A 25,399-nucleotide genomic window follows, 5' to 3' on the forward strand; every position below is an offset into this window, starting at 1 on the left:
TTTTAGCAGTTCTGTCATCAAATGTCATATAAAATTAGATCTAATGATCACACCTAAGGGAGGATCCAAAGTGCCACAGCCTTCTGTGTGGCCCCGGAAGGAAGGGTGATCCATCCACCTGATGATTAGTCCTTGGACTTTTCAGACGCAGAGCTTAAGTCCCCTCCCTGAGGGGCAGGTGATGGGGCCCTTGGAACTGGGGCTCACTGCAGATGAGCTAGAAGAACGAAGCACAGAGCTTCCAGGCCCCAGAATGACAGAGTGACATGTACTCTCTCTTCTGCAGACACCGGCTGAGATGGCGTCACATCAGCCTCTCCTTTCATATGTAAACACTGGGGAAAGATCTATATATCTCCGATTTCTGACTCCTGGCCCCTCTGACATCCAGCCTTTCTGGCTTTCCAGCAGACCATCTTGGGCTCACTAGCACATGATCTTTCTTTTTAAAGGTCTCCATTAAAGCTCAAGACCTTTCTCAAAATCTTGACAGCCAGTAATTCATAAAGGGAAAATGAATTAGGTCCATTTTAGCTTAGTCCTCGGGCAAGAGAGTTGTTTAAAAGTGATAGCTACGGGCTCTTAGGACAGGACAGCTACTTAGCTTTCAGGACTGGCAGGAGAAGGACAAAAAGTAATGAGTTAACTTGCTAAGAATTTGGACATTTTAATCATTTGAGTCTGGGTATACTTTGTCTCAATTTATAGTGAGTGGGGAAACAGTTATCTTGATAAGCGTGGCTTTATCTCACCCCATGTCTTAGGGGCTGCCTGGATTCAGAATAGAATGGATTTCTTTATGTAGCAAGGGCAATGGGCATGCTTTGTATGAGCAAGAAAAAGAAAACTTTTTTCAAAGTTCTTATCAGCAAAGAGCATTACCAAGAAATCCAATAGGGTGGTGATGACATTCAATTTTATTTGTACCAGGAATGCACAGATGGCTGGAGTTAGCAGCTTTTCATTTTTAGCACATATCTCTCATTATTGTTAGTGGGAATTACACTGCCCCATCAGAGGGGGAAGTGGAGGAGACTCTGTAGTGTCAAATAAACACGCATCATTCTGGTGCACAGGTCGTGCACTTTAACTGTCGGCTTCTTGTGACTGTAACTCTCTTTCGTTACTTTAGTCTCCTGGCTGAATCTGTCTGGGTGATTTTAGTGGCAGAGGAGAAGTATTTCTGCCAACTGCACAGGTCTGAAGCATATAGTCAGCCTCTGCCATTTGAGGGCTCACGTGTGAGTAGCTCAATTGAGGTGTGTTTTCATGGGAAAGTTCCATTGATTAATGCCCAGGAAATGCTCCTGCTTCACAGAGATTTGTAACTCTGTGTTGTAGAATATTCCATTCCCAACAGGTCATTCGCCCAGACGATGATGAGTATCTGTTCTTAGGTGGGGTCAGGACTTTCCCTTTGATCGGTTTTATCCACACAGCCATAAAGAGATTAGATGCCAGTGGTCAGGGTAGCTACATCACTAATCATTTCATTTCCATGTTGAGAATGTGTGTGTGTGTGTGTGTGTGTGTGTGTGTGTGTGTGTGTGTGTGTGTGAGAGAGAGAGAGAGAGAGAGAGAGAGAGAGAGAGAGAGAGAGAGAGGTCATAGCTTTCTAAAAGATCCATATTTAGATATAATAGTTTTAAAAGTAAGCATTCATGACTGGAGACATACATGGCTTGGTGGTTAAGAGCACTAGCTGTTCTTCCAGAGGACCTGGGTTCAAGTCCCAGCAGCATCAACATGGAAGTCAATAACTACCTGTAACTTCTGTTTGAAGGGATCCGATGCCCTTTTCTGGCCTCCTTGAGCACCAGACACACACATGGTACCGAGACATACAGGCAGACATCTAGACACATATATTTTTTTAAAATAAACATTCAAATGATCTCATTGAAAATAAAAAGCAATGTCGGACTTGAGTTCCAACAGCTTTAGGGATGTTACACCTTGTTTTTCAAGATTTAGTGTTTTTACTACTACTGTGACAGAATGCCATAAACTGGGCATTTTGAATGAGAAGAAATTTATTTGTCACAATTGGGAAGCCAAGGTGTCAACATTTATTATAATGAAGGACTTCTCGAAGTGTTATTGATGGCTAGAGGCAGAAAGTCAGGAGACAGAACAAGAATCCTTTTCTGTCAGACCCTCTGCAAAGCTACTGCCTACTCAGATGGACATATGGACACAACTGTTCTCTCCACATTTCGAGTCCGCCACACCAGAGATGGAGTGTTAGTTAACACATGGACATCGGGGCCATATACAAACCATGGTCCGTAGAGTGCTACTTTGCTCACAGCCTGGGTTTCAGTTCTATTGATTTTGTAGAGGTTCATCATTTGTCAGTTGAGAAACAGGAAAATCTTTCTTGCTTCTAATTGGAGGCATGAGTTTTGATTTTGTAACACTCAAGAAGGAATGGGATTTGCAGCGGGACATGTGAGACTGAGCTCTTGTGAGAGCAAGAGACCCCGTTTCTGAAAAGGAATTCCTCTTTACTGCTTTATCTTAAATCTTAGGTAATTATATTCTTTGAATAATTAATATAGAGAGTATTTTTTTCCAAGAGTAAAATTTAAGCATAACTTATTGTTACTGGCACAGCACAAGCGGTAGATATGATCTGTCTTCTAGTTGTTTCTTGTTTCTCTTTTCGGATGAGGCTACATCAACGGTTAATAATCACTTTTCTATAGGAACGTCGCACAGCGTTAATCACCTCCAATCTCCAGGCACTCCCAGGATAAATGGCTGTTTAGATGTTATCTAAGGCCTACTCTGTTCATCTTCACAGAGCCTCGGATGGAGACTTTGCCTAAGGAGCAGGTGCTTCAGCAAGCTTTGCTTGGGGAAGTGTGAGAGAGATACACTCGAGAGAGGCTACACAATCCGCAGGTGGCTGGGTATATGGTAAAGAGAGAGAATGCACTTAAAACAGATCCTGGTGGCTGGCAGCTACAGAGAAACACCATTGCAGTCAATCCGTGGGCTTTTACCCCTTCTTGGTGGAGGCAGCGCTTCTGCAAGCTGTGAGAGTAGGAAATCCATGAGTGATACAACCGAGAATAACAAAGCCAGGAAAACCACACGAGCTTCGGAGCGTGCATGTTGGACGGATTCCACCCGGAATCAGCACCTAAAGACGTTGGTCCTCAGCCGCATCCATCTGCACAGTTACATGTCACCTAGTGGCACGTCGGCCGATTCCGGACTTCACGTCCCATGTGATACACTCGGTAGCCTATTGTGCAATTGCCTGTATGGTATCACAGACTGTTATGGGGTTTTTCGATATAGTCTATGGTGTGTGCATAATAACAAGGTTGCCTAGCAGTTCATTTCCCAGGGCTTGTCTCCATCATTCCTCAGTGTCTTACTGCAATATCCAGGCCATAGACAGGTGTTTGTGACGACCCGGTAGGGTGTTGTATGTGATAATAGTCATTGCCTAATCCTAAAACATATGAGTACAAATGCGACATGTTGTCTTGTTTATCCACCTGCATTGGGCTTCCCACTGACTGCTCTATGGATTTTAGACAATGACATCCTCGTAGATGTCGCCTAGATGATCTATGCTTTCAAGCTCTAGAATCCCTGCCGTCTAGAAGGAGACTAGAAAGAGCATGGAAAATTGTGAAATTTTAATGTGTCGTGTGTGTGTGTGTGTGTGTGTGTGTGTGTGTGTGTGTGAGAGAGAGAGAGAGAGAGAGAGAGAGAGAGAGAGAGAGAGAACCTGTGATGGCGGCTCTATCATGGAAAGTCATGTTCTTGTCAGGGAGTGATGTCTGTTATGAACGCTCAGCAGAAGACACAGATGGGTTCCCAGGAAGGCTGGGCAATCTATGTTCTCCTTTATTTAGAATCTTCATTTAAAAATGGTGGTCTGAGAGCTGCCTGGGTATGTCTTATGACTGGGAGGCAAGTGGTTATAACTTCCATTGCAGAATAGAAGCCTGTTCCATGAACATAAGAACATAGGAAGTGTTGCCCTCCATGCGGATATTGCATTCACAGCATTTCCAAGCCATGTGGCCTCTGTTGGAAGCCTTCACTCATTGTATGAACACGAATACTAAACTTGGCTCTGAGATATTCCAAGACTTCCAGAGAGCCATCTTCCTAGCACAGAGTAAGTCTTGAGGTATAGGGCTGAGAGGAAAGGAACCTTTTTTCCAGCAGCTATGTCTAACAGGTGTCGGTGATCAAGGATAGTTATCTTCCACTCCCAAGTAAACCAGCCCAGATGTGAGGAGGGCAGAAGATATCATTCTTTTCTTTATCGTTGAAATTACTGTAAGGCAGCACTTATAAAGCCCCACCGAATCACATTTTTCATGTATGATATCCTTTATTTCTCCTTTGATTAAACACTGTGTGACTGCCCATAGCCTGTCTCAGAGCTAGCATATTCATAAAGGAGGAAATAATTTGCTTGTCCCAGGTTCTTCAGTGAAGTATTCCCTAATCTGAGGTGTGACCACTCATTCTCAGATTCCAAGTCACTGTCCCCTCATGGTCTGTTGGTCCTATATCAGAGGCTCTTGGAGTCCATGCAGACCCTACAGTTTCATCCTAGCAAAAGCATGGCCCATGTTGCATCCAAGTGAATCTGTCTTGGTGAGCACTGTACTTTCTTCAGGAAAGACTGGAACTTAACTGTGTCCAAATTCTTGGTGTATTAATTATATCTCTCACTATTATGACCAAATACAGGCCAACTTAAGGCAACTTAAGGTAGGAAGGGTTTACTCTAGCTTGTGATTTCGGGGGATACAGCCTAATATAGTAGAGAAGATAGGATAGGGATGGGGGATCACAGTATCATAGCTCCACAGAAGAGGGGGTAGAGAGAGGATGTGCTAACATCCAACTTGCCCTCTCTCTTTTCCCCTTGTATTCATTTGGGATCTAGCTCAGCCCATGGGATAGTACCGTCCACATTCAGAGTAGGTCTTCTCTTCTTAGTCAGTCCTGTCAGGACGTCTTCCCAGGAGTGGCTCCCAATGCCCCAGGCATTATTTAATCTAGTGGAGCTGACAGTCAGAACTAACCATCATTTGGTTAGTACCAAAGTTACTCGTCCACCACAAGATGGGGTTGCTTGCTTACTTGGTCTTGAACAAAGGGAATAGATCTGAGGTACTTCCAATTGCTCAACCCTGGGAACTGATAGTGCCCAGCTTGCATGGCAGATCCCCGAAGGCCTGTGACCTTGATTGGAGCAGCCAAACAAAAGTGTGCGGGTTAGTGGATTCATCTGAGTCGCTATGTCCTCTCGTATACTGAGAAGCTGCACGTGCTTGTTCCTTTATACGTAGCCAGCCAGGACCTACCTAAGTCTTAGTTATGAATTTCATATTGGATGTTTTGTTGTTGTTGTTTGAGTATTCTTTAAATTTTTACATGTTTATGTATTTATTGCTGCGTATGTGCATGAATCCTAGTGCTTCTGAATGCGAGAGGGCAACTTTTTGGAGGACGTTCTTTCCATCCTCCTTTATCTGGATTCCAGGGATGGCGCTCTGGTCATAAAGCAAACCTGAGCTGTATCGCCAATCCAAGGATATCTTTAATGAGCATTTATGTATCACATACTCTGTTTCTAATAGAAAGTCATAATCTGCAGATGAAGTATGATTTCCTGGAACTTTGCTCAGTTAAAATTGAGAACTTACTTGAGGTATGAAGGTTTAAAGAAAAGTTTAACCTGTGGAGTGGAAGCACTGGGGAATTCAGGAAACTAACCAGAGATCTACTTCTCAGATGTGGTATCTCAGATGACTCTGGAAGAAAAAACAGCTTTGGTCAAGTAAGTGGTGAGCACACTGTGCTCTGTCTCGTTTTGGAGCTTCATAGTAGTCTACAATACTAAGCATTCTGAGGAATCCTATTGCACTGTTAAATAAGCCCTGTTTATGTCTTGTCTGTAACCTCAGGTCTCAGGATTTCAGTCCTTCTTTTTCCTCTCCCTTTAATACTTTTGGTTCTAGTTACGAACAGATCTTGAACTAGTGAAGCCTAAAAGCTTGCCTGCAAACCATGAGTTAGGAAGACCACAGAACACTCAAACCGCAATGCTGCAGTGATGTTGGGAGGCTGCCTCTGAGGAAGTGGAGTTTTACTCAGTCACGTCAGAGTGTAAGCAAAGAGGTCTGAGTTCTGTGGAGAAGAGCAGAAAGAGCAGACATTTATTTTGTAGTGTGTTGCCATGGAGACGAATACTTGGGAAAGCATAAAGATGCATAAATGGCTGTGATACCTTCTCAGCTGCCACTTAGGCCTTCAAGATTCCTTAGGTTGAACTGATGAAAATGGTTTGGGAGACGTTTGGAACGATAGAATAGTAATTCTGTTGAGTAGCTACTGAGGCAAGTAGTTCCTAAGAATTGTTTGAAATTAACAGTAAAACGATTACAGAACTTTTGAAATAAGAGTACAAAAGCAATGCCCGAGTCTTCCATTCAGTGTGGTAGTCACTAGTACCCTGTGACTCTTTAAATTTAAAATATCCCACGAAGTGACATTTGAAAAGTAGTCCTACGGATCCAGCAGCCATGCTTATATATTTATTGGCCATGTAGGGTTTTTGGCTGCTATACTAAAGCCTAGAAATAGGTCAGTATCCACAGTCGTACGTACCTCAGTTGAGTTGTGTACAGGGAGACAGAATTGTAACAAGGTCTCCATGGTCTCTATTCCCTGGTGTTCATACCCTCTTATAACCTCCTCCACTTGAATATGGGCAGTGTCTGTGGCTTGCATCCAGAGGATGAAATATGGCAAGGGTGGCAGAATCCACTCTCTTGTATAGATATGCTATGTGACCCATGTGTTGGCATGTCATTCTCATGACGTTATACGGGACTCCGTATTAGTAGACTGGAGAGAGTGATGCTCCTACTAGCTTCAAAAAACACAACGTCCATATTGTAGACTGTTTGAATAGAGGACCACAAGGGAAGGGACTTGTTAATCATTCAAGACTGAGGGCAGCCTGCAGACAGCAAACAGCTTCAAGAGAAGGCATTGTGCCAGGAAATGGGGTGAACTTAAAATCCTATTCTCTCCATCTTAAGGTTAAGGGGAGGATGTAATCAGGATGATACCCCAATTTCAACCTGGTCAGACCATACCTGGGGTGACCAAACCACAGAAGCAGTGATGGTATAGCCAAGTGCTATTTGGCAATGGTAAGCTCAGGCCGATTTCTTTATACTTCAGTATATCAAATTTAGCACCATTCTAAATTATTTTTAGGATAGTCTAATAAGCCACACCTCAGTGGGACCAAATGCTCCTAAGAGTGCATAGAATACTGGCTGCGTTGAGGCTGAGGCTTTACTTTCTCCACAGAGGCAAGGATAGTTAACGTTCTCCAGTGGGTCTCTAGGCTGGTTATTAAGCTCTGCATAGTTTTGTGGCCAAGACATCATACGTATTTTACTGTTTCTGCAGTATAACAGATAAGACTGTGGTCTCTGGCATCCGAGAAACAATGGCATTCTGTGTCCCCTACTTAGAAACCGTATGACGTGCTGCAAATTACCTCCGTAAGCCTCCGTTTATTCATGTGTAGAGTGGGAATAAAATCTTTCTCCATGTCAGAATGTTATTTCATTCAGCAGAGATATTTTTACGGCCTTCAGCACGGCACTTCATATGCACTCTGACTTCCGAACGCAGGGAGAAGTTTTATTATTTAGCAGCATTTTCCAATTGATTTCTCATAGCAAAGAATCAAAACTCCAACACATTAGTCCTCTGCTCTCATTTGAAAAATCATCATGGAAGATGGTTACCTGCTTTTAGCCCTACTTTTATGTCTGAGTTGCCATAGCCTAGTCCCAGATCGGATGCAGTAAAAACAGGTCTCGCTCACACCAAGTGCCCTTATGCTTGGAGCTTTGCTCTGCTTGTATATTGTTTGGGCAAATTGCCCCAACCTTGGGCCAGACTGTGGAATGTTGGTTTCCTCTAACATTAGCCTCCTGGGAGTCAATTTTCACAGTTTCCATATGTTTTTATATTACCCCAAACTGTAAATACAGCTGACACTCCACCAAATTGGCCCTAATGTGCCTATGTCTCACAGCAGAGGAATGGGCTTCTAGAAGAATATAATGTTGCGTGGAATTGTGGTAATTGTGTGAGTGCTTGATTTTCAAGCATTCGGATTCCATTTTTTGTTGTTATTTGAAAAGCAAATGGTGTGCCAAAGGAGATGTGAAGTAGGAATATGGCAAGGGCTTTATCTCGGGTCTCACCTTGTTCTGAGTTTGCGTTTTGCTTCCTGGAGATCTATCTGTAGAGGAGCCATTAAATACCATAAGCATTACCCTTGCTGCTTTGTTTTCTCATCTGGTTTTTGTTGTTGTTGTTGTTGTTGTTGTTGTTGTTGTTGCTGTTGTTGAAGTTCAGAATTCATTAACACTTCCTTTTGCCATTCTCATGCTTGCCTCTGAATCCGTATGTACAACAGGAATCAAAGTCTTTAGGACAGTGACAGTTCAGAATGTGATGGCCAGGAACCAGTTCCTTGGTTCACTACACTGTTGCCACTGTGAAGTACACATATTAGGCTCTCTCCCTTGAATCCTGACACCCACTCATGGATAGCTTACCTTCTGGGATGACCATTTCTTTTGTGTCTAATTCTCTAACATTCCATCAAATCAATGCCCAAGGTCCTCTTGTTCAGTTCAATGATGCTTAAAGAGGCTGGACCACAGAACACAGACCGTGTCTTACAATTCTCTTTGGCTTCTTCCTAGACCTTGTTACAGTTGGCTTAGAATGCAGAACGTAATAGATGGCAATACTGTCACTTCTTGGTTGGCACAGTGTAGATATGAAGGATGAAAGTGGGAACAAGTATGTTCTGACTTGGACCAACTGAACCTCTGACATCATTCATTCCACAGCTTAGGGGCAACTTCCTCATCTGTGAGAGGAACAAGTACATCAGACCTTCCTAATAGGACTACAGGAAGGTTCAATGGGTGGCGTATGCCCTGTATCTCAGCACATTACATGATATCTCAGTGATTTGAGCCCTTGCTGCTGGAGTGATTGATTGAATATAAACTTAATTACAAAAGCGATACCCAGGTTATTTTGTTTTCCCACACACTCTTGGGTTTTCAGTCTGACTTTCAAAGTTATCTTTATAACAAGGAGCATTCTGTGCTGCTCTTGGGTCAGTGGCAGACACTAATGCTCCTTTGTAATCTTCCCCTTCGTTGAGGATTTTAAAACAGATTTTGGCTAAGTATCTAGTGTAGTGATAGCCAGTTGTGTCAGTTTGAGTAGATTAAAAGGACTCTTGGTGATCAGCAAAGCACTGGCTTGTCCTCAGTGTGTCTCTAGGAAATTCCCAGAGAAGATTTTCTAAGGAAGAAAGGCCTGCCCGTTCTTTAGGCTAAGGGTCCTGATGAATGGAAGGGAGGAAAAGGAGAAGCAAAGCATATCCATGTCTCCCTCTCCTCCCTTCTTTCTATCCTGTCAGTACTCAATCATGGATGAGGAAGTACCTTGTTAGGCCCAGTCTTCTGTGTTAGGAGATGATGATTTCTGGGGAGGAAATATAAAATTGTTTTCCCATACTCCAATGAATAACCCTTTGCTTATACTTATACAAGCAACCATAATCAAACTCAGTAGGACATAGGACATCACACACACACACACACACACACACACACACACACACACACACACACACAGAGAGAGAGAGAGAGAGAGAGAGAGAGAGAGAGACACAGAGAGAGAGAGACAGAGAGAGAGAGTTTTGTTGGGAAAAGGGAGCAGGGTAAGAGAGTGAGAATAATGGAGGAATGACTAAAATTATATATTAACACATGCATAAACCTGTTGGAGAATTATAAAATGAAAATGGGGGAGGAGCATAAGTAGAAAACGTAGAGAGGCAAGAAGCACATGATGGGCCTGGCAGGTAGTGATGGTTTGAACTGTCATGGCCGTGGAAGATGGAGGGAAAGGGTCCTGTCTCCCTGGCTCTTCTCCATTCTTGGCTCTGAGATGGGAATCAAGGCCCCAGGGACTATGTGAAGCCATGGCACCTTGTGATGGGTCATCCTGAAGGGGGATTGCTTTTACCTGTGGGCTGAGAAGCCAGAGCATGCAGTCTGGTCTAGAGTGAGGGTGATATAAAATGGGACACCTTTAGTGCTTAGCAATGAGACGAACAAACCACCATCCCTAAGCTGCCATCTTCAGACTGTGTTTCCTGAATTCCCCTAACATGACAGGAGGCCAACAGCCAAGAAATAAGAGCCAAGATAGTGGATTCTGTACCCCTTACAGATGTGTGTGATGTACTTGCTCAGAAGAGCCTCCTTTATTACATGCCCATGGTTTGAACACTGAATCTTGAAGAGGATAAAGAATAGGCTAGAACCTCCTATGGCGGCAAACTAACTTCATGATGTTTCAACAGGGGGAAACTAGAGGCTCTCCCCCTCTATCTCCAGTACCCCCCACAACATGCACTTAGCACTTCTCTTTAGCTTTCAGTCCTGTGTGGAGTAGTTCTACTACATTTTGATGGGGTGGTGTTCTGCAGAGTTAGGGTGAAGGAGAATGCTTATACTTGAAGGAAGACCCTTCAGAATTGCTCTCAGAATGCAATGCCTACAGGAAATAGATCTTTCGCTCATGAATCATTTCTGCCTCCTGGTATGTAACCTCTGCCAGGAGTCTTTTTGGCTTGTGTAGGAAGGTCAAGGATGAGAGCTACTGGATGAGTATGATCTGCAGAAAAGCCTGGGCTGGTGTTTACAAAGCACTCGATGAGTGCGAGGCTGTCTTAAGAGCCACAGTCTTAGGAAATTTAATATTCCCTATTATCTAGCAAAATAACTTGGACAAGGTCATAGGCCTCTTAAGAGATGCTTTGATGTGAAATGGTGAGAAATTTGGTCTTGGGTTTCTTACTGTACTGATATTTTCCCATTATTTAATTTATTTTGTCACTTTACATCTCGATCACAGCACCTCTTTTCCTCCCAGTCCCCCCTCACATAGCACCTCTCTCTATCCCCTCCTTCTTCTCTGTGGTAGTCCTCTCTTGGCACATCAAGTCACTGCAGGACTAGGCACATCCTCTCCCACTGAGGCCAGACAAGGCAGCCTAGTTAGGGGAGCAGTATCTACAGGCAGTCAACAGAGTCAAGGATGATCCTTGCTCCAGTTTTTGAGGGACCTGCATGAAGACCAACCTGCACATCTGGTACATATATGTGGGGGTGGAGGCAGCTAGATCTAGCCCTTGTATACTCTTTCTTTGGTAGTTCAAACTCTGGGTAACTCCTAGGGTCCAGGTTAGTGGACTCTGTTGGTATTTTCTTTTCTCCCATTTTTAAAAAAAGATTTATTTATTTATTATATATAATTATACTGTAGCTGTCTTCAGACACACCATAGAGGACATCAGATCTCATTACAGGTGATTGTGAGCCACCATGTGGTTTCTGGGATTTGAACTCAGGACCTCTAGAAGAGTAGTCAGTGCTTTTAGACATTGAGCCACCTCTCCAGCCCTCCATTATTCTTCTTGTGGAGTCCCTGTCTCCTTCGGGGTCCTCAATCTCTCCCCTAATTCTTCCATAAGATTCTTTGAGCTCTGTTTAATGTTTGGCTCTGGGTCTCTGTTTTGGTTAACTGCTGAGTGGAACCTTTCAGTTATGATAGGCTCCTATCTACAATTGTAACAGAATATCATTAATAGTGTCAGGGATTGATTCTTGCCAATGGGATGGGTTTCAAGTTGGGTCAGTCATTGACTGGCCATTCCTTCAGTTTCCACTCTGTCTTTGTTCCTGGACTTCTTGTAGGCAGGACATTTTGGATACGACATTTGATCATCTTGGTGATGTCTCCAGAGCTGAGTTAGGAGTTGTCTGTTGGTACCACCTTATCTAAAGAAGTGTTTCTAGATGCACTTGATGCTAGCTGGCATAAAGCTGAAGGTCTGCTTTGCCTCTGGGAAGCTCCACTTCTTGAGCCTTCAAATCTGAGCCTCCTTCCCCTTAATGCCTTCTCTCTTGGTTATATTATCTGGTTCTAGGGATGGCTTGTTGGCCTTCCAAGGATCATTAGCTGCCTTCTAAAGACATGTTGCTGTTTCGTGATGTATTTGAGGGTGGCTTTCTCTCTGGGTTCTTAGATAACCCTGAGCACCATGGAGGAGGCAGGAAGAAGAGTGATGTGAGAAGGGAAGCCAAGTCAGAAAGTTCAGAGAGATGGCTTGGGTATCTGCTCCTGGGCTTTGACAAAGCCCTTTATCCTGTATCTCCAGCCCAGCCCTCAGATCTTGGCTTGTCTCATAGATTTTTGCTGGAAGGACAAGGGGATTCAAGTGGCTGCAGTAGAAATGCTCTTGCCTGCAACATATAGCACCTTTGTAATTGCTGTAAGAGTATCCTTAGAATATTTATGGTAGCTCTTGCAAATTTATAGCTGTGCTAAAGCACTCAGTGGTATTTACAAGCCCCCCCAAAGCGGGATCATCTCAGTGGTTAAAAGCAAAAGCTTTTATTATTGGGAATTCTGCATATAATGCAGACTGTTGGCCTCCATTGTGTGTGTGTGGCCATCTACATGTGCAGTCACTTCAGGGTCGTCTCTCATTCGCTCGAGTTCGTAGTGACCTTCCGCAGTGCTGCTGTCAGGATAAACTGCCAGGAGTGTAACTCATCAGAAAGAAAGTACCAGTGGAGCTCAGCATACAACAAAAGCATCTACTGATGTATTCTACAGTGCGCTGTGTGGGGCAGCCCCAACACTGTGAGAACTAAGACGCTAAGTACGTGTGCACAGTATTTCACAAGATGTGATTGCACTCTTATTGTAAGCTGGAAGTTATGCAGAGAATGAACCTGGTAGGATCTGTTTTAAGCATTTTACCCAGACTAACTCATCAACCCTTCACTGTCACGTTTGAGTTAGATACAATTATGACTCCCATTTCATGTATGAAGAAGCTGAGGCACGGAGCCATTAAAGTGTCTGACTCAAGTAGAATGCGGGAAAGTTCTGATGACAGCCAAGGAAACCTGATTCTGAAGATGATGTTTTAAATCGCTATAAATACAGATATACTTAAAACACAGATTCCTGAGCTCCCGACATGGGCTTGTGCAGGGATTGACCTTTTTCATTATTGATTAATATGGGTTATTTGTCTAAGAGAATGAAAGTGTATTCCCACAAAAGTCTGGTATGAGACAGTGCATGGACACTTATTCATTCATAACAGTAAAATAACTCACATAGTCTAACTACTCATTAAAACGAAAACACTAATTGAACTATAATAATACTCAGAAAGCAGAGAACTACTTGATATAAAGAGGAATGGACGCAAATGCACACATATATGTGCACACTCGGCAGCTGGCTCACAAGCTGAAGCACTTGAGACGTAAGTACTGAGATCTGAGTTTGGATTCCTGGCATTCCTATAAGCGCTGGGTGGGCATGGCACCCCACCTGTAATTCCAGCACTGGGAAGGCAGAAACAAGGGATTGCTCTGAACAAGATGCTATCTGTGTGAGCAAGTTTGGGTTCAGTTGAAAGCAATTGGGGAAGAATCCTGAAATCAGTCTTGGGTCTGTACATGCATTTATAGTCCTGTACATGTGCATGCGCGTGCACATGCACATGCACACGCGCGCGCGCGCGCACACACACACACACACACACACACACACACCTGGGCAAACACACATGCAGGTTCACCACATGTTCTCAGCCATATGCAAAATGGTATGGGTGACTGATAGTTCTATACTCAGAATGAAAATGTCAGACACAAAAGATTGCACCCAGTGTGGTGACTGTGAAGTTCAAGAAGGGGTGAAATGATTCCACACATGTATGTAGAAGTTAGAATAGTGACTACTTCCCAGCTGGGGATGGCAGTACCTTGTGTTTTGATTGGTCAGAAGTCACTAGTTTGTGCCTTTAATGTCTATTGTCTGTCAGTGCATTTCTTGTATGTATTTACACACACACACACACACACACACACACACACACACACACAGCAAATGAAAGTTTCCTTTTTCCCAGTTCCATTCCAAAGTCGTGTTTTGAGTTTTCTCCCCCAATAGCCTGGTGTGAGATTTCCAGAAGTTCCCATTTATGTTTGTGTGTACCCAATTGGGCTTTATATGTTCACATAATCAGGACCATGCATACTGTCCTGCTCTCTGCTTTGCTTACTTATGACGTCTTGGAGTTTTCCATCCGGCCTTACTCATTTAACTCGCTAGGTCACAGCTGACTAATGGATTCAATTCTTCAGTCAGTTTCCCTCTAATGGACAAGTGAAAGTTTCTGAATTTCCATTTTATGTGGCTTGGTGGAAATGGTTTTGTGACTGTACTGTGCTTGCATGCAATGGCTTTTGTGAGCTTCTCTCCTAGAAGAAGGGTTGGCTTGGGCAATGGGTATGTGTACCTTGGATACTGCCAGATTAATTCTGAAGTGCTTTTGTAAATTGAGCCTCCCCCAAGCACACAGCAGAGAGCTAGGTTCTGCACCCTCCCCCAAAATGAACAGTGTCCGTTTTAAAAGATGTTTTAAGGAGTAGGTAGGTAAACAAGTATCATCTTGGTGCTTCTGCTAAGATTTCAACGGAAGTTTCGGTTTTCTCCTCTGTATACAAATGCACAGATCTCTTCCTTTGTAGGAACATGTATCCTTCCTGCCCAGTATTCTTCAGTGTAATTCTGGAAGTCTCAGTCTCTCATGATCTTACGAGGATTTAAAGAACTCTTTCTTGTTCTACTTTTACTGAGTGTTCCAATAGAAAGAGCAGGATTCCATGTTCTCCGACATGCTTTCAAATGTCACAACTATTGATGACCTCTATAACTGTTGGGAATGTTTAATCCAAACTCCTTAATACTTGTAATCCTTTATGAAATCAGTCAATTTAACTTCAATATTGAAGACCGATTGTACCCCTATTTATTCGTGTATGTGTATTGGGGAGTCCAGAGGCCAGGGGCGAACTTAAGTGTCCTCCTGTATTAGTTTCTGGTTTTTCCTTTTCTGAGCCTGTCTGCACTTTCTTGACTAGGCTGGAAGCTAGTGAGCCCCAGCAAACCCTCCTGTCTTTGCTGCCCCTTTGGAGTTAGAGTTAGAGGTGTGCACGATATGCTTAGCTGATCATGAGAGCGCTGGGATCCCAACCCCAGACTTCATAAGTGCACAACAAGAGCTCCTAAGGGCTGAGCTGTCTCTCCACCTCCTTACTATTTCATTTGTACCTTAGATATATTTTGAATGGCAGTTCCTTGGAGAACAGAACTCCTTTAGTGAGCCCCACAGAACCGTAGAGCTGCCCAAGGGGTGGGAGTTAGAGAAGAGACAAGTGTGGTGTTCCTTGGAAAGCTTAGCAAGGGAGTGTTGCGGTTTACATGACCGCATAACCTTCCTTCCAAGCACTAGATCTGGTGGAGGCTGTATTGAACTGAGCCCTTTGACTTCTTTAGTGTGGGTTTCCTTCTGCAGGTGGGGAAGGTGAGGGGCCTGGCAGGCCTCTTACAGATATTGATAGTGGAAGCTGCAAGTGTCCCCGAAAAACTCACAGTGCTCACGCCACTGAGCAAATGTAATCATTTGTTTATTAAACAACCATCATTGTACCCACAGAAATGAGTTCTTTGTGTTTGGATAGCCCATGTCACTCCCTGCTTCCTTCCTACCTCCGAAGGGAAACCTTTCCATCCTTGTTAGTTTTCATGGATACTCAGAAGAAAGTTCAGCCTCTAGAACTGTATTTGAAAGTCGCCGTACTTCTGCAGGGAAGGCACACACTGGGTTTGTCACTGGTGATCGTCACATGGACATAAGATGGACACCTGACATCCATTTTTATCACCCGGCTCCGGCCTATCTGACTGACCCGTATCCTAGGCAGCACCACTTGGAATCCAGCTCTTCCTTTGTCAGCTTCCACGTTTTTCAGTCAAGCAGTATCTGAGGAAATGGCTGAACAGGAAGAAGACGCTCTCTTACCACAGAGACACAACTTCAGATCTTCATTTTTCTTAGCCATTTATTCCGAGTGCAGCATAGCTTTCAATGATGCGTGGACTTGGTATCTGGCATTTAATTTTTTACTTACTAAACAACCATTGTTGTGTCCACAGAAAGGAGTTCTTTGTGTTTGGACAGCCCAAAGCATGCTGTCTGCAAACCCTTCCAGCAGCTCTCTGTTTTATGTGGATGTATTTGGGCAGGGGGCATTTAGCAGTTAGTTCTGTTCAATGGTGTGCATTAGTACAAAATGTATTTTTCTTTATGTGTGTCCTCTAGTTAAGCAGTCACAGGCTTTGAAGATGGCTCTGTTGGCAGAGCGCTTGCTGTACAAGCACATGGACCTGAGTTCAGATCCCCGGCATCTGTGATTTTTTTTTTTAAAGCAGTTGTAGTGACCTATACCTACATTGCACAAGGTGTAGCTGTAGAGTTAGTCGGGTCCTTGGGACTTGCTGGTCAGCTAGTCTGGTCAAATCAGTGAGCTACAGTCCATTGCTCTTGTATGTCCCTCTCCTGGAGTGGAAGGCGGAGGGGAGTACCCCACTCTGTGAGGGCTATAGGAAGAGTGACTTGTGGAGAGCAGCCTTCATCAGCTTCTGTAACGTTTCAGTCTGACGTTATTTATTGTTTATCTTTGTGATTATTGTCTTTAGTCTGCTGGTCTTGAGAGCCAGGGCTCAGTTGTAGAAGTTGCTGAGGACAGGGATGAAGGGATTAGGAACGATGCCAAAGATTCACTTCCTGGCCTTCTCTTTGTGTCCTTGATACCTAGACATTGATGCTGTTCCTGCCTCCTTAGGTGATGTATAACGGCTGCCATGGAGATGACTGCCGAAATCTATGGAATGCTTTTCTAAATGTTTCTGCTGAAATGATCTACATTAAGCTTGTAATTTCCATTTTTAATTTAACCCACCCTTTTTCCTTTGTCTTTTACCATCTTGACCCTTTATGCTAATAGAATTTGGCAGCCTATGAACTTTTACTCTAAGTACCTGGACCTTGTGCAACATTGTATTTAACCAAACTATTACCTTGAGCTATGTGTTAACAATGTGTTTGATTAGAGACTTCAGGTTGTTATTTTAAAAGCCAAAGTAATGGATTATGATCTCGGGGAAAGTACATGATCCAGAAGAGCAATAGGAATAAGAAGGGCAGCCACTTAGAAGAAATGAAACACTGTGTCGTAGACCACAGGGCAGGGTGTCATGTGCCCTAACCACTAGCCTTTGGAGTCTGATCTCTTTCTCAAGCCCCTTCCGCTCCAGAGGGTATCATTATAGCCTTTCAAGTTTCTTCTGTCTTATATTGCAGCCATTTTTCTACCTGGGGAGTTCCTCTGTCGGGGAGCCTCTTCCTGGGGTACTCTTCCTAGTTAACTCCTTTGATCTGCGTTGGAAACATTTCTCTGGTCACAGCATCTAATTCATCTCCTTCCATCCACAATCTGTCCATGTATTCATGCCATCATCTCTCCTGGTATGCTGTTGACTACCTTCAACTCTAGGGAACTCAAATTGTATCTCTTTAGCACGTTTGTCTTGCCACAGAGCCACTGCTGTATAAGAATGAAAACCACACCTGTCTCATTCATCATGGACAAATGAGTGCTGTCCTGACACCTGCCATTTGTAGGATTCCTTGTTTTTCTGAGCCTGCGTCAGGCTGTTCTGGGTTTAGTATGTCTTGAGTTTGTTGTACATGCCTTCACTGTGGTTTAATGTAACCATACTGCACTGTCTTTTCTCAGGCATATGAAAGATCAGAATAAGAAGGTGGCCAACCTCAAGCACAACCAACAGCTGGAGAAGAAGAAGAATGCCCAGTTATTAGAGGAAGTGCGCCGGCGAGAAGATAGCATGGTTGACAACTCACAGCATTTGCAGGTGAGCCCTGGTTTAGCTTCTCAACCCTTATATGTTTAGAGATGGACCATCTGCTGTATCCAGCTCTGCAGGAATTTATGCCCGGGAGTGGTGGGCTTGACTTTGCCCTCAGTCTGGCACTTACAAGATATTCTCAGGAAATTCAATACGTCTTTCTCAGTAGAAAGCATCATTTCTGAAATGATGTTCAAGAAGAGTTGACTGTGGAGGATCCTGGACATGCTCCACAGAGATTCTTCCTTCCTGTACCTCCCCTCAGAAGGTAAGGTAGTGCAACCCTGCAGTGACAGGGTTGGCAAATAGCATCTGTTTGGAATTGTGTTTAAGTTGGGTGGGTTTGGTGGAAGGGACGCATGTCGCTATCATGAAAGGCATTCAGATGCATTCCTCTAGTCTCAGTTTATAAAAACCAAGACTCCAAGATAGATCATCGTTCTGTCTCCTCAGTGAATATAGTGGATATAGTTATCTCTTAGTGATATTCTTACTCTAGAAAACAACCGACGGACCAAAACACCAATTTCTCCTCATTAACCAGCCCTGCTTTGGAACAGAGCTCTCCCTGTGCGCCCAATAAAACATTCAAGCTGAAACAGGACGTTGGCTTTGAAGTGCTCTTATTTACTCCACTCCTGTCTTTAAACAGAGCAATTTGAGTGCAACTTGGCCGGAGTTCATGTTAAATTCTGCTTATTAGTTAGTGTCTCTCTGCAGTTATATATTAGTTTCCTCCTTGGAGATAGAAGTAGATAATTCTAGTGTGTACTCATAGTTCATCCTTTTAATTGACCAAAAGAGAAATGAGTAATTATTCCAAAGAAGGAATATAAAAGAAAGCTGTACCACATCACAGATGGAGGGTTCTTCGTCTGTGTCCCATGCAGGCTCTGGTGGTTCTACATTAACTGTCTTTGCCCGGATGCTTGACCTAGACTCCACAGCACAACCAGGAGGGTGGGTCTTCTTTCCAATCCTGGGCCCACTTTAGTATAGATGCTAGTTGAATTATGCCCATGGCTTCTTCAATACTCTTGACAGGTCATGCCAAAGATTTGGGATTCTAATTCTTTTGTCTAACACAGATGTTAGATTAAAGTGTAAAGAATGAGATAGTTAACTAAAACTAAGATTAAAACCAGGGTGAAGACCACCTTGATTTTTTCCTCTTTTCTTTTTTAATGTCATATTTTTTTCCTCACATTTATTTCTTACAAAAGTGTTGGTGATTTTACATGTGGTATAACTGGAAGTCACAGAAAGATTCTGAAGTACTCCAGGTCCTCCTCCTGTCTACCACAAATGTAGAGGAGCTGGCAGTGGTGGGCACCTTTCACTAAGTGCTTCAGTATTCCATGGTACGCTGCCCCCTGTGTGTTAACTGTTATCCCATTCACACTGTGTGCTCCATGACCTGCAGGGCTCTTAGGTGTGAATCAAGAGAGCACTGCTCTGTTTGAAGTAAGAAAAGCAGAAGTCTTTTGGTTTAATTAACTGCAAAGGCTCCATGCAACTGACAGCCTGATTGGATTCAGACATCCCAACAGCAGTGCTAGTCCAAAGGCTCCCATTTCTATCCCTCTGCGAGGATGCTCTGCTTTATAGTCACATCCCCGACAGGGGCGCTTTGATTCCCCTTCTGCCCCTCACCCCACACAGGGAAGCTCTTCTGTCTGCTTCCATTTTCCATCTGGGGTATTTTGCACTCTATCATCCTACAGGGGCATTTCCCCTCTGCCTACTTTCTCCTGCAAAAATGCTTTGCCTCTACTTTTGTTCTCTTTGCTCCCTTCTTCCATCCACCTGAATCCTTGGGCTTAAAGTGTTTAGGAAGTCCCTGTACAGGTAATGGCCAGAAAGCAGTGTGCTGTCATGGAACACAGTCCCTCAGAAGGAGGAGAATGTCTATCTAGTAGGTAATGGCAACCATTCAAAGGATAGGATGTGCATGTTGGCCGGCCATGATCAGGTGGTTGGTTGACCTGGAGCGCAGGAGAAATGCAGAGTCTCACCTAGATCCCTCAACTGAAAGGGGAGAGGTGACAACATGCAAGATAGAAATGAATCCTGCCGACTGAAGGGGTTTAGGTAAAATGAAGAGAGTTTTTTGTTTTCCTGTGTGATAGATGAATGAGTATGCACCCCATTTTGTGTATGAAAAGAAGGCTGGGAGAAGGAAAACCACATGCTTCCCAGTTAGCAGGAGGCAGAGTCAGGACTTACATTAAATCTAAGTCTCCCTAGATGAGAATTCTGGAGAATGGAGACGGCAGGGAACAATGGCATAGTAGAATCTTCATGGGTTACATGGACTTGGGCCTCAGTGCACCTGAGGTGGGAGAAGTGAATAACAGTGACAGCCCTTCCCCCTGCCCCAGGCATAAGAACCATCAGAGAAGCTGACAGGTTGATACGACAAGGTATAGTCTGAGCATAAACTATGAATCATCGTGTGCTTGGAGTGAAAGTTCCCATTGAGGGAATTATTGTTATTCCTCAATTGGATTTCATTCCAAGCTTCAAAATATATGAACTGAGAATTCCTGAAAGGATTGCTTAGCTTCCCCCAAGCTCAGTCTCCTCATCCAAAAAGCAGGAAGTGATTATTTCTACTTTAGAGTTCTGTTAGGGTCGAGTTGGTGCCTACAAAGAGCTTTGGGTCACTCTTTTTGGGCACAGGCTGTGCTCGTAATCAATGGTGATAATTGACTGTTGCTGAAATAACTAAAAGAGATGAAAAACTGTTTGCCTGGGGTCAAGGAGATGGCTCAGGGCACCAGCTGAGCCTGGCAACCAGAGGTTGGTTCCTGAGACCTACATGGGGGAAGGAAATGACCAACTCCTGCAGGTTGATGTACTTATGTGTACCATATATGCAGGTACATGCACACACAAACACAATCAAGAGTTGTGTAGTCTGTGCAGAGTACTCTCAGACTATACTCTGATATGCATTGAACATCAACATTTTTGTCTTCTCTGTGCAGCAATTTCTTCTTTTTTCCAGAACACATCTAGTTATGGAAATTAATGTCTTATTTTGGCCCATGAACTTTTGTACAGCAGTATTTTCTTAAGGGGCTTTGATAACTACCTCGTAGACCAGTTCATAAAAGATAACATGATCTGGAATTGCTCAGTTGCATTCCTGACCACCCCAAATAAAGGATAACATTTGAAATGCAATAAAAAGTAGTCACAATTAATTTAGATGGAAATGTCTCTGGTTAAGGTTAATAGGGAGTGAATCTCCCACTTGCCTGAATTTTCACCAGATGTGCTAAGATCCAGTAATTGCTGCTTTCTGAGAACAAAATTTTCTAGATGCTCTTCATTTTTAATATTAGCACTCCTCTGAGTACCTTCTGTTATATTTTAGTCTGTTAGACCCTTTACATTTCGGCTAGGATTTGGTTTGGTTGGTTGGATAGGGGGTAGTTGAAAGCATGGCACCCGTTAATCTGGCTAATCTGACTTTGTTTTGCCCTGTGGTTTGTGACAATTTGTTCTTGCCTTGAGTTCTTGATTTTACACAACCAGATAGATGTGGCAGGAAGAAATATATTAGGAGTATGTTGTTCCAATAGTGATAGCTTCTGGGGGGTGGGGGTGGAGTGGAGGGCTTATGACTGTAACCTTGGCACTAGAGCACTGAGACAGGAGGATAAGAAGTCCCCAGCCTGGTCTACTTAGTGACACTCTGTTAAAAGGAAGAAAGGAGGAAGTGGAGAGGAGGTAAAAACAACAACAAAAACAAAACAAAACAAAACAAAACTAAACAACCCAAAAACAAGCCCAGTGGTGGGTGGGTAGCAAGGAGAGGGATAGAGAAAGAATATGCCGAACTGAAGAAGATATATAAAAATTAATGACAAAGTTAAAGAGTTGACATTTTGTTTATTATTTAAACAAGGACACTGCTGTGTCCAGAATGACTCCAGGGATGGATCTGACCAGGGTGTACCAGGAATGAAGACAGACAGATGAACACATGGACAGACAGCTGGGATCGGGTGACCTGGGCTCTCGTTGGTGAAGCTGCAGCATCCTGGAAGCTCAGAGTGTATCTTATATAGAGTTGCACAGGGTGGCAGGATTATTGCAGATAGCTGGACAAGAAGGCATGGTTATTAAACACAGATAAACGAAAAGGCAGGGCTTATGGTACACAGTTGAATGGAAGAGACAGGTTTAGTTAATTTTGGCAAGAGCAGTCTCTATAGGGGAGCAGTCTCTAGGCCATAAATATTCAGGAAGAGAAGACTATGGTTAACATTTTCTGTCAACACTCACATTCAGTCTCCAAGAGAAGGCTTTGCCATGCCTCTGAGCCTGAGGCCATGGGCTCTTGGACATGGCTGTGCCTATGTCAACAGCACAGGTTCACTCTGGCCCTCAGTCACTGAGGGCTTCCTCGGCTCCCTATAGAATACGATGGTAATAGACACAAACTGGAACCTCTAGGTCAAAGCTAGATGGGACACGTGACTTTCTTTGCTTCTTCTTATAATTTCATGGCAGGAATAGCAACTGCCTTCAGGGTCTAGGTTAGTAACACAAGCAAGAAATGGTTTTGTATGGATGTTGGGGGGAAATGGTGATGCTTGGTACCTTCAGACTTTCTTGTATTTTTGGTAGAAAGAAGTTAGTAACTGCCTTGTAACTATCATCTCCTAACTTGGGGCTTTAGAACAGTTGAAGTTTATTGTTCTATGCCTGCATGCTGACTAAGAGGCTTTGCAGCTCCAGGATGGCTTTGCTGGACCCCTGTCCCACTCAATGCATATTTGTAGGAGCAACTGTCCTAGTGTTCATTCTGAGACTCAGGCTAAGAGGCATTGGTGACCCAAAAACCTCTTCTCTGGCAGCAGCAGAGACAGAAGAGAGCAAGCAAATGCGCAGAAGTCATAGACCTTGTCTTGACCTTGCGGTGTTTGCTCTGATGCATTTCACTGGTCAAAGCAAGCCAGGTGTCTGAATCATAAATGGGAGAACTCACTCTGCTTAGGGGCAGGTACCAGAAGAAATGACGAACTGAGGCTACCTGTTTGGTACGTTAAGAAACAAGATTTGATGAAGTATTTTTAAATTATAAAGAAGACAACAGAGTCAACATGGTGAAAGATTTCAACTGTGGTTGGTCTTCCTGTGTGTATATAATGGGTGAAGAGTATGATTGTAAGGCATTCAGGAACCCAAGGCTTCATCCAAGGAGTACAGGACACTGAACTCTGGTGAACATCACTCTCAACTGAATCATGGGACATTCTGATTGTCCCAGGTAGGTCATCAGTGTGAATTTTTGTGTGAAACATGGGAGTTTTCACATCCATATGTGAGTTACTCATTACTTTACTATCTGCTTCCTAGCCCACTGGATTCTCTTGGTATTAAGGAATAATTAGAATGGACCCTACCCACCTCACAGTGTCCATTGAGGAGTGGTGATAGTTTAGTTCTCATCCAGAGGTGTTCTTTTGGTCTAGAAAATACTTTGTTTCTTAAAGGAGATCACTTATAATATATAGGAAGAGAGCACTCTTGATTCGACTTTACATATGTGTGTGCATGCTCACGGACAAGAAGAGTGGGTACGGAGGGGTATGGAGCTAGGAAGAAGCTGTCAACATTCAAATACTGGTCCTTTGTGGCCTGGAGCAAAACAGATAACCTCTCCAGTCCTTGTTCCTTCTATCTCCAAATGGAGATTGTGAGTGAGCCCCACCACCCCTGATGCATACCACAAGATTAGGCTTAGGAAAGAGTCCAATATGGTTTCCACTCTTGTGGCGTTCAGTAACTAGCACTTCCTCCCAGAGAGGCTGATAATGTATTTAACCAGGGGAGATGGTGGCCGTGGGGAGTCACCAGCGGATACTTAGTAACTGTTTTACCTTGATGAGCCACACATATGTAGAATGTGGCCTACACTCAATGGCCTACAGTCAATGAACATTTCCAATAAAGCACCTCTGGAACAACAAGGATGAAATATTCACACATTTTTCAAGTTAATGTTGAGTTGTGTGAAGGTAGATGTGACTGACTATGATTGTATAATTCTGTAGAATTTTCCCCAGGACACAGATTATGAAAGCATAGTATTTATGTTGGGCCTTGGGGCTTTCGGCTTCTGTGTGCCTCGTCAGAGTACGTATGGAGACTTTTCAACAAGGCGTCTTTCTTGAGATTCACACTAAATTGTCCTTACCAGAATAGGATGCTTCCCCCATCCCACCTCTCATTTCTTGCTGAACAAACATGCCAATTTGAAGTCCCAGTGGACGTCTTTGTAGGTTTTGGCTACGTTTTCCCCCTGTGCAGCATATTGAGTTAATGAACGAACATTCTAAGAAACACACACGCCAATATTTTATGCTTCTTTTCTGTTACATGTCTGCAGAGTTCTCTTCAATTTATTGCCTGAAAACTAAAGTCTGTTCTTGTGTGCTTCCGTTTCCAAATTATAGGTTCCCAGGGAACTGTAAAGTTTCTTCTCTACCAGTGATTAAACCCCACAGTGATTCACTTAAAAAGCAAGTGAATGTTCCCATTTACTCGTATTCTTCCAGACAATTCTAAAATCTGAAACCAACAAACAAAACAAATAGATTACAAAAGAGCTAGAAATATTTTTCAGTTTTCAACTTATGTAAACTTTTATATCTATAACCCCCCTCCCCCAACACACAAGGGAGTTTATTTAACTTCCTTCTTCCAACTAGAGTTAGGATCTTCCAGCAGAGGAAACGTACAAAACACAAACCCCCAAATGCATAACTTTCCTTGAACATTCAGTTCATTATGCCGTTCCCCAGGTTGCTCAGTTGTTTCTTCAGAGTGGTGTGTAGCTATTAATCGATGATTTTAAGCCCTACGTCCTTCTATTCATCTCTCCAAGTCACTGACTTAAATTAATTTCTCTTTCAGTTTCCCAAGCTTAAAATCGTTACTCTAACCATGTCCTGTGTTTCCACATTAGGGCATACTTACCCAAGCACAGCCATTAGAAGAAACCTGACCAGCCCCTGTTCAGAGATTCATCATTGTCAAAATGCATTTATTGAGTTCCTAGGTTCTCATGGCTGTTTGGTAGGCACGGTGTGAGGTGATTTAGGGAGGTTTCATTTCAGCCATCTTTTTCAACACAAGGAAAGATGACAAAGGTCATCTCAACTCAGCCTGAAAAGAGAATCCACATCTGTTCCAATTTTCATCAGAATTTAATATCATCGTCTTTTAACCCGTTGGAGGGGTTCAGCCCAGTTTGCACTTTTCTGTCTCAGCGCATAGAGGTGCAGAGAACTCAGGGTGTCCCCTTGGTTTGCGGGTAAATCTCCTTGCATTGTTGCACTGTGACCTGGGCTGTTCATGATTTCAAATGATGGGAAGTGTTCAAGTACTTGTGTGTCTGCAGCAGACATGG

General features: G+C 43.4%; 1 protein-coding gene across 18 annotated transcripts in view; it reads left to right on the forward strand.

Annotated features, from left to right (window-relative positions):
- The window catches only part of Erc2 (ELKS/RAB6-interacting/CAST family member 2), an 883,982-nt gene that overhangs the window by 438,850 nt on the left and 419,733 nt on the right, over positions 1-25,399 (forward strand). For all 18 annotated transcript variants that reach the window (XR_004389747.1, XM_032918652.1, XM_032918651.1 and 15 more), the window contains one exon: positions 17,841-17,976. Coding sequence is in view for 17 of the 18 variants with exons in the window: in XM_032918652.1 (XP_032774543.1) it covers positions 17,841-17,976 (136 nt within the window). In the remaining variant the exon portion in view is untranslated. The remainder of the gene's footprint in view (positions 1-17,840; positions 17,977-25,399) is intronic.

The sequence above is a fragment of the Rattus rattus genome, chromosome 13 (genome assembly GCF_011064425.1).
Source record: "Rattus rattus isolate New Zealand chromosome 13, Rrattus_CSIRO_v1, whole genome shotgun sequence".
NCBI classification, from domain to species: domain Eukaryota; kingdom Metazoa; phylum Chordata; class Mammalia; order Rodentia; family Muridae; genus Rattus; species Rattus rattus.